The sequence below is a fragment of the Typopeltis vanoorti genome, chromosome 16 (assembly GCF_054136105.1).
Source record: "Typopeltis vanoorti isolate ZY-2024b chromosome 16, IOZ_Tvanoo_1.0, whole genome shotgun sequence".
Classification (NCBI taxonomy): Eukaryota; Metazoa; Arthropoda; class Arachnida; order Uropygi; family Thelyphonidae; genus Typopeltis; species Typopeltis vanoorti.
Window position 1 is genome coordinate 29,397,467 of NC_143564.1, and position 14,635 is coordinate 29,412,101.

The following is a 14,635-nucleotide window of genomic DNA, read 5'->3' on the forward strand; positions in this document are numbered from 1 at the left end:
AAAAATCTGCTTTTTGGTTCAACACCATTAAGATGATAATGTGAATATTTAAATTCTCAACACTAAAGTAATAGCTTTTATAGGAAATTACCAGGGAAAAAAATAAAAAAGTTCTTACATATACTGTATGCGTTTTGGAATTTACCTGGTTAGGATGTAGCAATACATTTAATAGTGAAATTAATATAGATAAATAATAATAGATCAGAAACAAGGAGACTGAAGATTAAAAAAAAAAATGTTAATAAAATTCAACCAGCAAAAATAAGGTTTTAGGTGAGTAATAATATCATGTTAAACAATTTACTCAACCAGATATTTGAGTATGAGAATTCTAAAACTGGAATGGAGATTTTTTCCTTTAGGGAAAATAAAATTTATATAAGACATCTTAATTTTTATTAAATTAATGAATAATACCAAACTTAGCTGTTACCAAGTATAAATTTTATGTGCTTACCTGTTTTACACCATGACAGGCGAACTCCTCGAGATAAACATGAAAACAGCCCAAAAGGATTCAATCCCAAGTTGCTCTTAATCCAAGTAACTAGCAGTGCAAAATTGAAGGTTTTGTTAACCTAATCAATAAATGAACATTTTCAACCAGCAAAGGATATTTTGTATAATAATATGTCTCTACAAACAATAATATCATGACACTACAATCTGATTAACATTTAATTAAAATTTTAATTTAATTAAATTGATTGCATACATGTTATAACAAAAAGATTATTATTTTTTTTTTAGATATTTGGTATCTAATGAATATTTATATATTTATAATTCTATATTTAGCATATTAATGTAGTATTTTAGTAGATTTATTGAATTTATGCATACAATAATATACTGTATTTTTCCATGTATAAGATTGTACTTTTTTTTCTAAAATTTTTAGACCAAAAATTGGGTTCGTCTTATACAAAGAGGGTAACCAGTTGAGAGACCCGCAGTTGACATGGTCAAACTGCTGGTGCCTTGTCTCCGCAAACAGGCTTCCGATAATCACTAGCCTTTTTTAACTCTGTCAATTGACGTCATTAATGACTGATTCTGAAAAAAAAACAATTAGAACTCTGAAAACATTCATACGTCTGCAACTCGTTGGCAGGGTAAATTAATGCATTAACAATATTTTGAGCACTAGCCAATAAAAATGTCATATTCAATATGACATTTTTAATAATAAACAACAATTGTCATATTCTTCAAATTTTAAGTTAAAAGTCATCAATCAATTTAAATAATCAATAGGTGCTTAAGGGTCAAAGCTGTATAACTGAGAGGAGACCTCCACATAGTTTAAAGGAATGCAGAGAACCGACCAAAGTTTCTGACCTAATATCCAATCTTCATCTTCTCGTGGTGCACCCTGCTGGGTATCTAATTGGATACTGAACAAACAAGGATGGGCTGGCAATCTGGGATTTAGCCGACCAAATTGTATTCTTATTGGTTAAACCAAAATAAAAAATGATGGTACAACATGACAAAATTTCATGCCGGCTGGGGCATCACCTGGTTAAACAAGGCCCACATTGTTTTTGCCAGGGAACCAGGGCAAACAGCGAAAAGTCAGCTACTGGAACAAATCTGAAAACAAACCCCAACTCAACATCACCAGAGTTAAAGATCGGTACTATCAATGTAAGAAGCCTGAATGGAAAAGAAATGGAACTAGCTGAGGAATTAGATAAGTACCAGATAGACATAATAGGGGTGACTGAAACAAAAAAGACCAAAATGAGGCTTTAGAAAAAGCAACTGACATAATGAAAAAGGAAAAGTTGGTCCTTGTTGGGGATCTAAATAGCAGAGTAGGAAATGATTGTGAGACATACAAAAATATTTTGGGAAAATTTGGAGAAAAGAGCCAAGCTAATAATAATGGCAAATATTTGTTGGATTTCTGCTCAGGACATGGACTGGTTATTACCAACACCATTTTCCAACATAAAAATGTGCACAAATTCACATGGAGAGAAGAGGCTAGGAATAAGAAAAGTCTCATTGACTATGTTATTGTTGATAGTGATGTTTTCTCCCTGGTGCAGGACACCAGAGTGTACAGAGGATTTGAAATTGGAAGTGATCACTATTTAGTCTTGAGCAGGATAAAATTGAATTTCGTATTGAAAAGAATAACATATAAGAAAGTTTTAAAGCGAATAAAAGTTGAGCAGCTCTCAGATGTGAACTGTAGACTGAAATACATAAAGATTATTGAAGAAAAAATGAAAGAGTTTGAGAAGAACAGGAATCAAACCTTGGAGATTCAGAGATTCAGTGGCAAGCCTTGAAGAAAAACCTTGATTGATTCTGCCAGAGAGGCATGTGGGGAGGTTGTCTGCAAGGATAAAAAAAATCAGAACTCCCTGATTTTTTTATCCTTTCTTCTTTTCTTTCACTGCCTCTTTAACTGCCTGTATCCTGCTGGATACAGGAAGTTAAAGAGGCAGTGAAGGAAAAGAAGAAAGCATATCAAAAGTTCCTGGCAAATAAGTCAGCTTTTGCTCTTAGAGAATACAGAGACAAATGCAAGAATGCTAAACACTGTGTAAAACTAGCTAAACAAAAGTCATGGGAACACTTTGGCAAGAATATAGAAAATAAATATCAAGAAGGTGGTAAAATATTCTGGAAGTTGTTGAAGAAGCTTAGGAATGGAGGAAAGAGTGCTGTAAAAGGAGTTAGAGACGATAAAGGTGACATGAAAATGGGAGAAAAAGATATCCTTGAAGTATGGAGTAATTACTTTGAAAAACTGCTAAATGAAACAAGCAGTGATGACAGCACAGTGGTAAAAAAGCACTGACCAGGCATGCAGTCAGGAATACATATCCATACTCGAAATAGAAAAAGATATCAAAGGCTTGAAATGTGGAAAGGCAGCAGGAGTAGATGATATTCAACCAGAAATGCTGAAGTATGGTGGTATAAGAGTCTTACAGTGGCTGCACTGCATAGTTCAGAAAGCCTGGACAGAGGGACGAATTCCCGATGACTGGAGTAGAGCTCTCATAGTACCCATACACAAAAAGGGAAATAAAACTGAATGTGAGAATTACAGAGGTATTTCCCTACTGAGTGTCCCTGGCAAGATCTATGCAAGCTTGGTGAAGAACAAGCTGGATTCAGGCCAAATAGAGGCTGTCAGGATCAGATCTTTACTTTACGACAAATAGTCGAGAAAGCATGGGAATATAACAAAGATCTGTATTTAAGTTTTGTCGATTTGGAGAAGGCATATGACAAGGTGCCAAGAGAGAAACTATTCAATATGCTGCAGTTATATGGTGTCAATGGGGCATTATATCAAGCAATACTTAGTCTTTATTTAAGTTGTAAGTCAGCAGTTAGAAATGAAGGAAGTACAGCTAGATGGTTTAATGTTAAATCTGGTGTGAGACAAGGATGTACATTATCCCCTTTGTTATTCATTATTTATATGAATCACATTATGAAGGAAAGTGGTATTAAACATGATATCAGAATTGGAGATGTTAGTGTCAGCTCTTTGCTTTATGCGGACGATGTTATACTTCAAAATAAATCTGCTACAAGTCTGCAAGATTCTCTGACTAAATTGAATAGCTGTTGTAATAGATATGGTATGAAAGTCAGCAATAAAAAGACAAAGACAATGAAAATAGACAGAATCATTGAAAATGTCAACTGTGTTTTGAATGGAGAACCTGTGGAACAAGTAAAACATTTCAGCTACTTAGGCACGATTTTTAAGAAGATGGTAAATTAAATATGGCAACAGACAACAGAATCAGCAAAGCTGGTATGGTGGGAAGTCAATTGAATAAATTCATATGGAATAAGAGAGAAATTAGTCGGAACACTAAATTAGCTGTATACAAGACAGTGTTCAAACCAGTTTTAACTTATTGATCTGAGAGCTGGGTCAGAAGTAAAACACTTGACCAAAGACTAGAGACCGCAGATATGAGAGTCCTGAGAAAGATTATGGGCATGAACAGATGGCATCAATGGCAATATCATATTAAAAACGAGGATATTAGGAAAGAACTTGACATTGTCATCATCCAGGAATGTGTTAGCAGAGCTAATCTCATGTGGTATGGTCAATTAAACAGAATGGGGGAAGGAAAGATTAGCAAAACAAGTGTTCTCTGCCAGGTTGGCATCAAAACTACCCAGAGGAAGACCAAGATATAGGTGGATTGATAGGGTACAAAGTGCCTTAGACGATAGAAATATAAGATCTGATAATGTCGGAGTTCTTGACAAGTAACAGACTGATTTGGAGGAAAATTGTAGATAGGAAGTTAGTAATGATGTAATTTTTTTCATGTAGTATTATCATATCCTGTACACCCCTTGAGGGTACATGGCAGGAATTTGATGATGACGATGATATTTAAAAAAATATCAAATGTGTTCTGTGTTATGTTTAAAATATTGATTTATTAATTTTGGGTTCGTCTTTTACACAGAAAAATACAGTAATTGTGGTGAGCCTCCATAGCTCAGTCAGTATAGACAAAACCTTTGGTTGGAAGACCTAGGTTTGAATTCCAACTAGAATGAGAAGAACCTTTATCAAGTCTTTTCAACTGAAGGTGAGTAAGCTGGCCTCATATGCTGGAGGCAGGACTTTTCCTCCTGGAAACTTGAGTTTTTCATCCCACAGTTAAGCAAAACTGGCTAGGCAAATGCAAGCAATTTACATACAAAGAATACTTATAGGCACACGGCTAATCACCTTATCCTAGAATTATGGTTATGAAATCCAAGGATAGTTGGAAGGTCGTGAGCACTTAAATGGCTGTTAGCACTAATATGATGATGATAACGGGTAATATAATTGTAGAAATACTGTTAATTTAACAGTTAAAAATTGCACCAAAAACTAGGCAAAACAAAGCGGTGTCAAAAGCATAACTTAATATAGGTGCAGCCAGTGAAGAGAACCTTTGTCTCATTGAAGCAGAAGTGCTGCAGCATTGATGTTAATAATATAAGCAAGGGTAACTTGTGATTTGAAACATTCCATTCAAATTAAATTATTAGACAATCAACCACAGAATTTGAAAAAGTCGAGAAATGTTTAAAGAAACTTAGGATAAGAAAAATAATCAGAAAAAAGAAGAGGCAGAAAAGCACTGAAGTTAGTAAGAATAATAATATTAACAAGACAAATCAATTAGAATACAAGAAGGAAAAAAAAAAAAAAAAGGATTATATGACAATTCAATCAAAAAATTTATGCTTAGCAATGGAGTTGGTACTTTGAGCTTCCTATAAGCAAAAATGGAATTTTTGCTTATAGGAAATTAAAGATTTGACAAATCTAACAGAGAAACAAAAAACAAAAGTAAATGAGATGATAGTGCTTGTTGGAACTAATGATTTAGGTAGTGACAAATATGGTGTGTGTGAGAGAGGATATGAAAGGACTGTTGGAAAAAACAAGAAGGAAAAATGAGTGAAAAATCTGAGTTGATTACTAAAATATGACAATAATGATTTAAGAAAGAGGACTATAATAGTAAGTCAGTATTCGGGCTGTGTACAGGAAATAGGTATGTATTGAATATCTAAGTGAGTGTGATGGCAGAAAATAATTTATTAGGGTGAAACCCAATGTAGTGTAGAGAGTAAGGGAAAATAGTGTAGACCATGGGAAGATTGGTGAGAATGTGTGCATGTAGTTCAGCTATAGTATGCAAACATGATAATGATATGAATATCATTGAGCATGGTTATGTATCTGGCAAAAGGGAGCAAAGGTATGCTTTGGGTTTGGATATTTTGAGTTTATTTGGAGAGAGAAAAAAGAAAGCTGCCCAACTGGATCAAGTAGACTGTAGATATAAGTATAAAAAATAAGCTTAGTGGTAACTTATGTCTATATACGGAGGCTGTTCAATAAGTTATAAGACTAGATTTATACAGAAAACAGATTACCTTTAATCGTCATCATTTACATGGACTTTTTCAAAGTAACTACCATGAGATGCAATGCATTTGTACCAACATTGCGTCCACTTCTTAAACACATTTGAAAGTCCGTTTTTTGAGAGTTCTTTCGAACCGCCTCCGCAGCTTTTACACATGCTTTGTTGCTTTCGAAATGGCGGCCTCTTAGTGGATTCTTGAGCTGAGGAAACAGCCAGAAATCGCACGGTGCGAGATAAAGACTGTATGGAGGATGTGGTAGGATATCTATGTTGTTCGTCTGCAAAACGTCTACTACACAAACAGCAATATGTGGCCTTGCATTATCGTGATGCAATAAGAAGCCATTCTTCAGCAATGGACGCTTCCTTTTGAAGTGCTGCACCATTGTCCATAAAACATCCACATCGTATGAGCCGTTTACAGTATTCCGGGTTCTACAGCGTGTTGGTAAACAATGCCTTTGTAGTCAAAAAAACATTATGGTAATAACTTTACCAGCCGATTTTACAGTTTTTGCTTTCTTGGGGGTAGGCGAAGATGGATGCTTCGATTCACTACTTTGTTGTTTCATTGTAGGGACATAGCGATACAACCAAGCTTCATCTGCTGTAATGATGCATTTTAAGAAGTTGTCACCTTCTTGTTCCAGTCTTTCTTTCCATTCTGTGCACACATCCACTCGATACTGCATTTGCTCCGGTGTCAAGAGTTTGGGAATCCATCGGGCGCAAACACGTTTCAGTCCCAAATGTTCAGCCATGATTGAGTGAACACTTCCCACAGAAATATTCAGGACAACATGCAGCTGGCGTACTGTAATTCTGCGATCCTCCTTGATGATAATCGCTGCTATGTTGATCATTGTCTCTGTGATGGATGTTGAAGGTCTTCCCTCATGTTCAAGATCTTCCACATTTTGCCTTCCTTCCTTAAAAATTTTATGCCAGCGAAAAACACTTGTCCTCAGCATTGCTTCATCGTGGAAAGCGTCGCGTATCATGCTAAAAGTGTCCGATGCTGATTTTTGCAAACGCACACAAAATTTAATCGCATAACGCTGTTCCAAGGATGCTTCCGTTTCGACGACTGGTCGTGGCTCGTAGCCATGCCGAAACAAGCTTGCGTTTAGTCACGTGACACTCTGGTACATCAGCCCATATACGCCATCTATCAACCTCTTTTGTTAATACAGACAGCAACATTTCTTTATTCCACAGAAATTAATATTGTAATGAGTGGTTTCACGACAGTAAAATTAGTCTTATTACTTATTGAACAGCCCTCGTATAAATGCCAAGATCATCAAGAACAATGGAATTGAGTTTGTTGCTTTGGTGAGTATGTTGTGACCTAAGATTATTCGCATTGTTGAAACCTGGCTATAAAAGTCAGGATGCTATAACATACTAATCATAAAGGGTAGAGTATATTAGGAAAGACAGAATTTTTTTTTGGGGGGGGGGATATTACTAATGATATCAGATAATTTGAGTCCAGTTAGGGTAGAAATGCATGAAAGCAATCATAGTAATAATGTTCCATGCAATCACAGACAGCTTGAGTTTCAGGCTATCTGGTGTGAAATGGAGGCCAACAGGATGAAATATATGATGTTCTACAGACATGGTGGTTCAGTTTCTTATACTTACATCTATGCAACAAGTACTAAGCAAGTAATCATAATTGGTGGCTTAAATTATCTAAATATTAATTGGGCAGCAGAAAAAACTCATGATAAGAACGAAGGAAAGTTTATTGAGTTGTTGCAAGACAACTTTCTTAAGCAACATGTGAAAGAAGGGAACTCAGGGTAAAAGATTAAATTTGATCATAGGGTCAGATGGGGTCCTAGTTAAGAACAAGACTGTTTTGCCACCAGCTGGTAAGAGTGATCATACCAAACATACTTAGGAAATAGCAGCTATCTAACTGTTCCAATTAGGACAGGTTACATGTTGAACTAAAAAGCTGGAAAATATGATAAACTCATGAGAATTCTATCTTTGGTCCCATGATATCAGTTACTGAATGATAAAGATGCTTAAATAATGCAGTATCTTATTAATCAAGGATCCATAAGAAGAAGATAATGTGGATGGAATATTAATGTCACACTTATTAAGAATAAGTGTGACAGGAGTTATGAATATCGTATTGTATTGAAAGCTAAATTGGAGTACAAAAAAAAAAATTGGCTGTGCAAGCTGAAGGCAAACCAAAACAATTTTACCATTAGGCTGCAAGTAAAAGAATGAAAGAAAATAAATGTGACAGAATAATTTTACTGAATACAGATGGTACCTATCCTTGTTATTACTGTTATTATCTGAATAAACTCATTATCTGAGTTTATTCAGATAATCTGTGGTCACTTATCCAGGTATATGTAACATGGTGCACAGTGCTGCTGCTACTACATTGGATGAAGAGATAGCAGTGCATAAGAATGAGGTTCAAGAGCTGTTGCATAACCTGGATAACAATTCCTTCATGCTGATGATTAGTGAAATAAACATGTCTATAGTTAATAAATACTAATTAAATTTATTTTGTTAATAAATTAAGCCAATATTTTGCATTGGTCACCATGGCATCTTCATGGGCATAAAGAAATAAACTGAGCATGTGCACACACACAGGCACACTGACAAGAAAGCAAATATAGACATAGTGTGAACAGCAGGATCCTCAGTCCTAACTGGTCCAAGTCCTCACTAGGATAAAGCGAGACATACAAATTTGTTAAGATTTGATGTAATGCCGAGGCAGATTCTAGGAATGGTCTCTCGGATCTATATCCTTTCATATACTAGAAGAAAATTATTTTCCAGTGAATCTGCTGATCTCTATGCAGGGTCCGCTATCCCAGAACAGCTGTAGTTTAGGTTATGGACATAGTTCCCATTGTTCTTCCAGACATTCACTGTTCTTCCTATTTTTAAAGTAGGTTAGTTGGCAGGAGCAAGGGATCTAAAAGATCCCATAGTGGTCTAACGATGGAAAGAATCTTTTGGTGGGAAGTTAAAGGGTAGCTTTTTGGTGCAACTTGAAGGAGGTATGTATGTGACATTTTTTTAGAACACATGAAATTTTTTCTGAGGTGCTCTGTGAAGGGGAAAGCCATTCGCTAAAAAAAAGTGTTCCAGACACTCGCAGGCATTTACGAGTTGCCCTAGCAAGGACCTTATAGAAGACATGATCACTTGCTCAAGCATCCATATGTTCGGCTTCTATAAGGTTTCACTGACCTGACAGCTGTGTTCGAACTGGTTGGTTCTCCTCAGAGACTGGACAGAAACCTTAAGAGAGCAAACATTTTTATTCAGTACTAAGGAACTTGAAGTATCGGAGAGGTGTACTTTTCGTAAGCGAACTCTCGGTCAGTGCATAAAGTATTTACTAAAATAAAGAGCCAAAAGGCTTTGAAATAATGCTGGATTTAATATCCACTTGATTTATATAATTTTGCATCACCATAATGAAGCCTTTTGACTCTTTATTTCAGTAAATACTTTAGACAGCGGCTGGCCACTGTGCTCTTCATCGTGAACATTGTTGCACACTTCTTCAAACAAATGACACCATGGCCTAACCTTATTCTCACTCATTACATTTGGTCCCTAAACCTTAAACAGTCCTCGGTGAATTTCTGAAGTGAATTCCTCACCCTATTCTCAAGTTGGATGAGGAAACATTGATGAATTTTAATGTCACTAAAGCATACTTATCTCATTTCCAGGAAGAAAGACCATTCATCTCCCCCCCCCCACACACACACACCCTTCCTCACATTTGACAATATTCCTGTTGCCAATCAGGATCAATTTTCTCTTCTTGGGTTAATTCTATACTCAATATCCTCTATCAAGGTCCACTGCCTCTGAAAAGCTTGGTATGCATTTTTTTGTTCCAAATAGCATTTGGAACAAAAATTTCTCACATCATAACATTTTAAAGAATCAAGCAATTTGCTTAATTGATAATTCAGTCCACTCTGTCTCTAATTCTCTCTCTCCCCCCAGTCATTTCCTAGAAACATTCTGTTGCTGTATATTGTCTGTTCTGTAAGTATTTCCATCAATGTTGCTCCACTCAGGCTGATACCATTCCACCACTTTCCTCTACTAATATACAATAAAATGGTTGAGTATGATAAAAGCTGTATAAGAGTGTGTGGTTAGTAAGGGTATATGAACTAGATTTTTTACTTGAAGAGTGGTGAATGAGCAGAATGGACTGCTAGAGGTAGTTGTTAGTGCCCTGAGAGTGACCGAGTTTAAGGAGAGGTATGACAATCTTCGTGTGAATAACAGTTAGGGTGGGCCTCCTGCAGTAAGTCTTCTGACTCAATGGAGATACCCATACAATGATAATAATCATGAATACAAAATACTGGAACAGAGTGACATGAAACTACAAAAGAAAAAAAAAATCCACAAAGACCCATGAATGCTTTAGTAAAGTAAAAAACAGTTCCATAATTCCTACAGTTAAAAAAAAAAAGAAAACCAGAGAAAGATTAGAATATTGTAGAAGTCTTGTTTGACATAAATGGAATTATAATAATAATTATTATTATTATTATTATACATTCACCTCCACGGAGTATGAAGACTCATCATGGGAGACCCAATCTATCATACCTCTCCTTGAACCCATTAACAGACAAAGCACTCACAACTGACTCATGCAACTCATTGCATGCATTCACAACTCTCTAAGCAAAAAATCTAGTTTACACTCCTACTAACTACACCTTTATTCAACTTCCAGGGATGACCCCTTGTTCTGGTCTCTCCAGCCAAGTGCTGAAATATTTCCCCTGCATCTATCCTATAAAACCCTTTAAGCAACTTAAATGTTTCTATCATATCCCCTCTTTTTCTCCTATCAACCAACTTCTGCAATCCACACACCTTCAATCTATCCTCATAAGGAACATTCCACAGGCCACTCATCATCTTGATCGCTCACCTCTGAATCCTCTCCACCACTTCCTCCTCCCCAAGAAACCCAGGGGACCAAACTTGAGCACAGTAATCCAGATGTGGGCATATCAAGGCCTTATAATGAGGAATAGAACATCTTTATCTCTACTTGTTAATGTGTTCTTCAATAGCCAAGTAATCTTATGGGCTACCTATGCAACCTTAGCAATATGTCCTCTAAACTTTAACTCCCTGTCTACTTCCACCACTCCTAAATCTCTAGCTTCATCTATTTCCTGGAATACAGTGCCATCAATGTCATACATGGCTTGTAATCTATTTATCCCAAAATGCATAATTTTACATTTCTCGACATTAAACTGATGCCCATTAACTTTATCCATACTGACAGCCTACTTATATTCTTCTGCAAACTTTCCACATCACCTTGATTAACCATTATTTTACCTAATTTTACATCATCAGTAAACAACTAAATATTTCATTTCAGGTTATGTCCGATATCATTTAGGTATAAATTAAACAATAATGGTCCCAGGACTGAACCTTGTGGCACACCACTAGTCACTTGTTTTCATCTAGATTTTGCTCCTCCATATATCACTTTTTGATATCTCTCCAGCAGCCACCCTCTTATCCACTTAACCAGTGCCATATCCATCCCAATTTGTTCTAATTTGCATAACAGAGTTCCATGTGATATTCTATCAAATGCTTTTGCAAAATCCAGCAAAATCATCGTGTAGTCATTTTTTTTATCTAACTCAGCTGTTATTCTATTATAAAAAGTTAGTAAATTACTAACGCATGAACGACTCTTCCCAAAGAGATGTTGATCCTCATACAGTATCATATATTTATTGTCCACTAGGCTAGCACATACATAACGCATTGATAGTTCCCTTGTACTCCTTCCCCAGGCATATGAGCTTTGCAACGATATGCCTGGGGAAGGAGTGTCCCAGGTTCGATTCCCGTCGACGACGTGAGGAGCTAAAGGATATTCCTCAGCCATAGCCAAGTTAGCTGGTCTTGGACAACAGGGTTTCCCTCCAGTTTATCTGGGTTTTTCATCCCGCAAGCAGGCAAACCGGCCCCGTGAACACACATGGATACAGTCAGGAATAATCATTCGAAAGAAGGATGGTGTGAAAGAAAGGCAAAAAATTGTTAAAAAATCATTGATAAAGAAAATGAGTGATTTGAAAACCGTAATGGATGGTAAAAAGGACGAAAGTGAAGCAAATGTGGCAGAAGGCAACGAAATTGAGAGAACGAATGAAACTGGAAATAGTGTGATGCAAGGTTCGAAAGTGGGAAAAATCGAAAGTGGATGCACAGACTGAAAGTACGGACACTCAAAAGGATGAATGAGAGTGAAAGTGTGAAGCGGTGGTCAAGAGTTCAAAAATTAGAAAGACTGAATGATAGAGAGAATGTGACGCGAGATTCAAAAGTTGAGTTGGGTTGGACGAGGCAAGAGATGAAATGGATGTGGAATGAAATTAAGAAAATTCAGGTGAAAACGATTAAAATAAATCATGTTGGTATGAAAGAGTTAATGAAAGATAAGCGAGTGGCGGTGTATGGCGACTCCATTATTAAAGGTGAGATGAGAGGATACACAGGATATGTTTTCCAGGCAGTAAAATGAATAGAGTGATTGAGGCATTGGATATGAGTAGGAAGCGAGCAAAAAAGTTATGGTTTTAATAGGTATGAATGACTTGACAGAGGACAAAGAGCATGTCAGAATGGATATCAAGAGGCTGCTTAGATGGATAAAAGAGAATAGTGTGACAGTAAGGGTAGTAAGCATGTTGCCTAGGTATGATAGTGGTGAGATGAGGCAGAGAGCAAGGATTATTAATGATATGTTAGCTGAAATGTGTGAAGAGAAAGGAGTACAGTTTGTTAATATGTGGAATGAGTTTGAAGGATGAAGTGAACTATATAAGAGAGATGGACTGCATTTGAGTGGTTATGGTGTGAATCACTTGGAGAGACTGCTGCTGCTGGAGGAGTGAGTACAGAGAATGAATCATATCAAGAGAGAAATGATGTGGAAGAGCAAGAGAGTAAGACAGGAGAGATTAAACAGGTGGTTATGAATGAGGAAGTGAGTGGCATGAGCATGGAAAATGAGAGAATGGGTGTGCAAGAGGAACAGGGAAATAAAGGTTCAGGGTGGACAAGGGTACACAGCATGAGAAAGGTGAATGCTCCAAGAGGATGTGAAAGCATGTGTAGACAGGAAAGGAATGGGATGACCTGAGATCAAGAGGAAACAGTTGGAATTGAAGAGGGGTTCTAAAATGAATAAGCAGAAAGGGAAATGGCCCCAGTTGAGCATGGAGAGATCACTTCAAATGAGTGGTAGTAGTGGAGCTAGCTGTAGATCGAGGAATGAACTGTTGTGTTTGTATACAAATGCTAGAAGTGTAAGAAACAAGGCAGATTAAATGGTTGCACTAATTGAGTCTGTTCACCCAAAAATTGTTGGAATAAGTGAGACATGGTTAGATGAGGACGACATCCTTACCAGGTAATGTGGATGGTAGTGATAATGAAATGTATGATCAAATTAGCAAGCAAATAAGAAAAGAGTGATCATTATGGGCAATTTTAATTATGGCAATATAGGCTAGAATGATGAGATAGCAAATGGAAGTAATGAAAATGAGTTTCTTGAGTTTTTGAGGGATATCTACCTCAGACAGTATGTAATAGAGGGCAGGCGAGGATTGAGGATCTTAGATTTGGTTATTTCATCAGAGGATGTAATTATAAATGAGATGTCAAATCACCCACCAATTAGTGAGAGTGACCATGAGGTGATTACCTGGGTGGTTGCCAGCAGTGTGAGGACCTCTGTGAGAAAAGGGTATATGTGGAACTACAAGGGGGGGGGGGGGTGATTATGAAGAGCTCAGGAGACAGCTTGTAGGTGTAGCATGGAATGAGGAGTTAACTGGAAAGGAGATCAATGCAGCTTGGGGGATTTTCAAAAACTATTTAGTAGATGCAAAGTCTAAATGTATTCCAAGGGTGAGAAGGTTAAATAAGATAGATGTGAAATGGATGAATAAAGAGATTAAGCATGCGATACAGAAAAAAGGGCATTATGGAGGCAGCATAGGAGAAGTGAAAATAACCAATTCCAAGAGGATTACAAAGACCAGGCAAGGCAGGTGACTTAGTTGGTGAGGGTAGCTAAAGTGAGGTATGAACAGCAGTTAGCTAATGAAGCCAAAAAGAATCCTAAAGAGTTCTTTCAATATGTAGCCAGCAAAAGAAAGAAATATTATGGAAGGATAACATTGATTGGAGAAAATGGCATAAAGACTGGTGTTGAGGAAGTTGTGGTGGAGATACTTAATGAGCAGTTCATAAAGGTCTTTCAATCTTGTGAATGTGACTTCATGGAGAGAGAGAGAGAGATTGAGAGCAGTTGATGATGGAGAGGAGAGACTGACTGACTGTAAGTGAACAAGAGGTGTATGGAGAGTTGAAGGATATACAAAGCTGTAGGACTTGATAATATATCACCATGTATTCTGAAGGAATGTGCCAGGGAGTTGACACCGGCCTTGACATTTTTTTAATATGAGTCTTGCACTGGTTCAAGTTCCTAAGGAGTGGAAGGAGGACAAGATTGTGCCACTTCATAAAGGACATGACAGAACTCAAGCATCAAACTATAGGCCTATCTGGGTGTCAGGTGTTGTGGTTAAGTTGTTGGAGAA

At 36.9% G+C, this 14,635-nt stretch overlaps 1 protein-coding gene across 1 annotated transcript in view; it reads right to left on the reverse strand.

Moving 5' to 3' along the window:
- LOC150097913 (TBCC domain-containing protein 1-like) overlaps nt 1-14,635 on the reverse strand; it is a 349,586-nt gene that overhangs the window by 156,767 nt on the left and 178,184 nt on the right. The window contains exon 10 of the mRNA XM_090406629.1: nt 461-581. Coding sequence (XP_090262755.1) covers nt 461-581 — 121 coding nt within the window. The remainder of the gene's footprint in view (nt 1-460; nt 582-14,635) is intronic.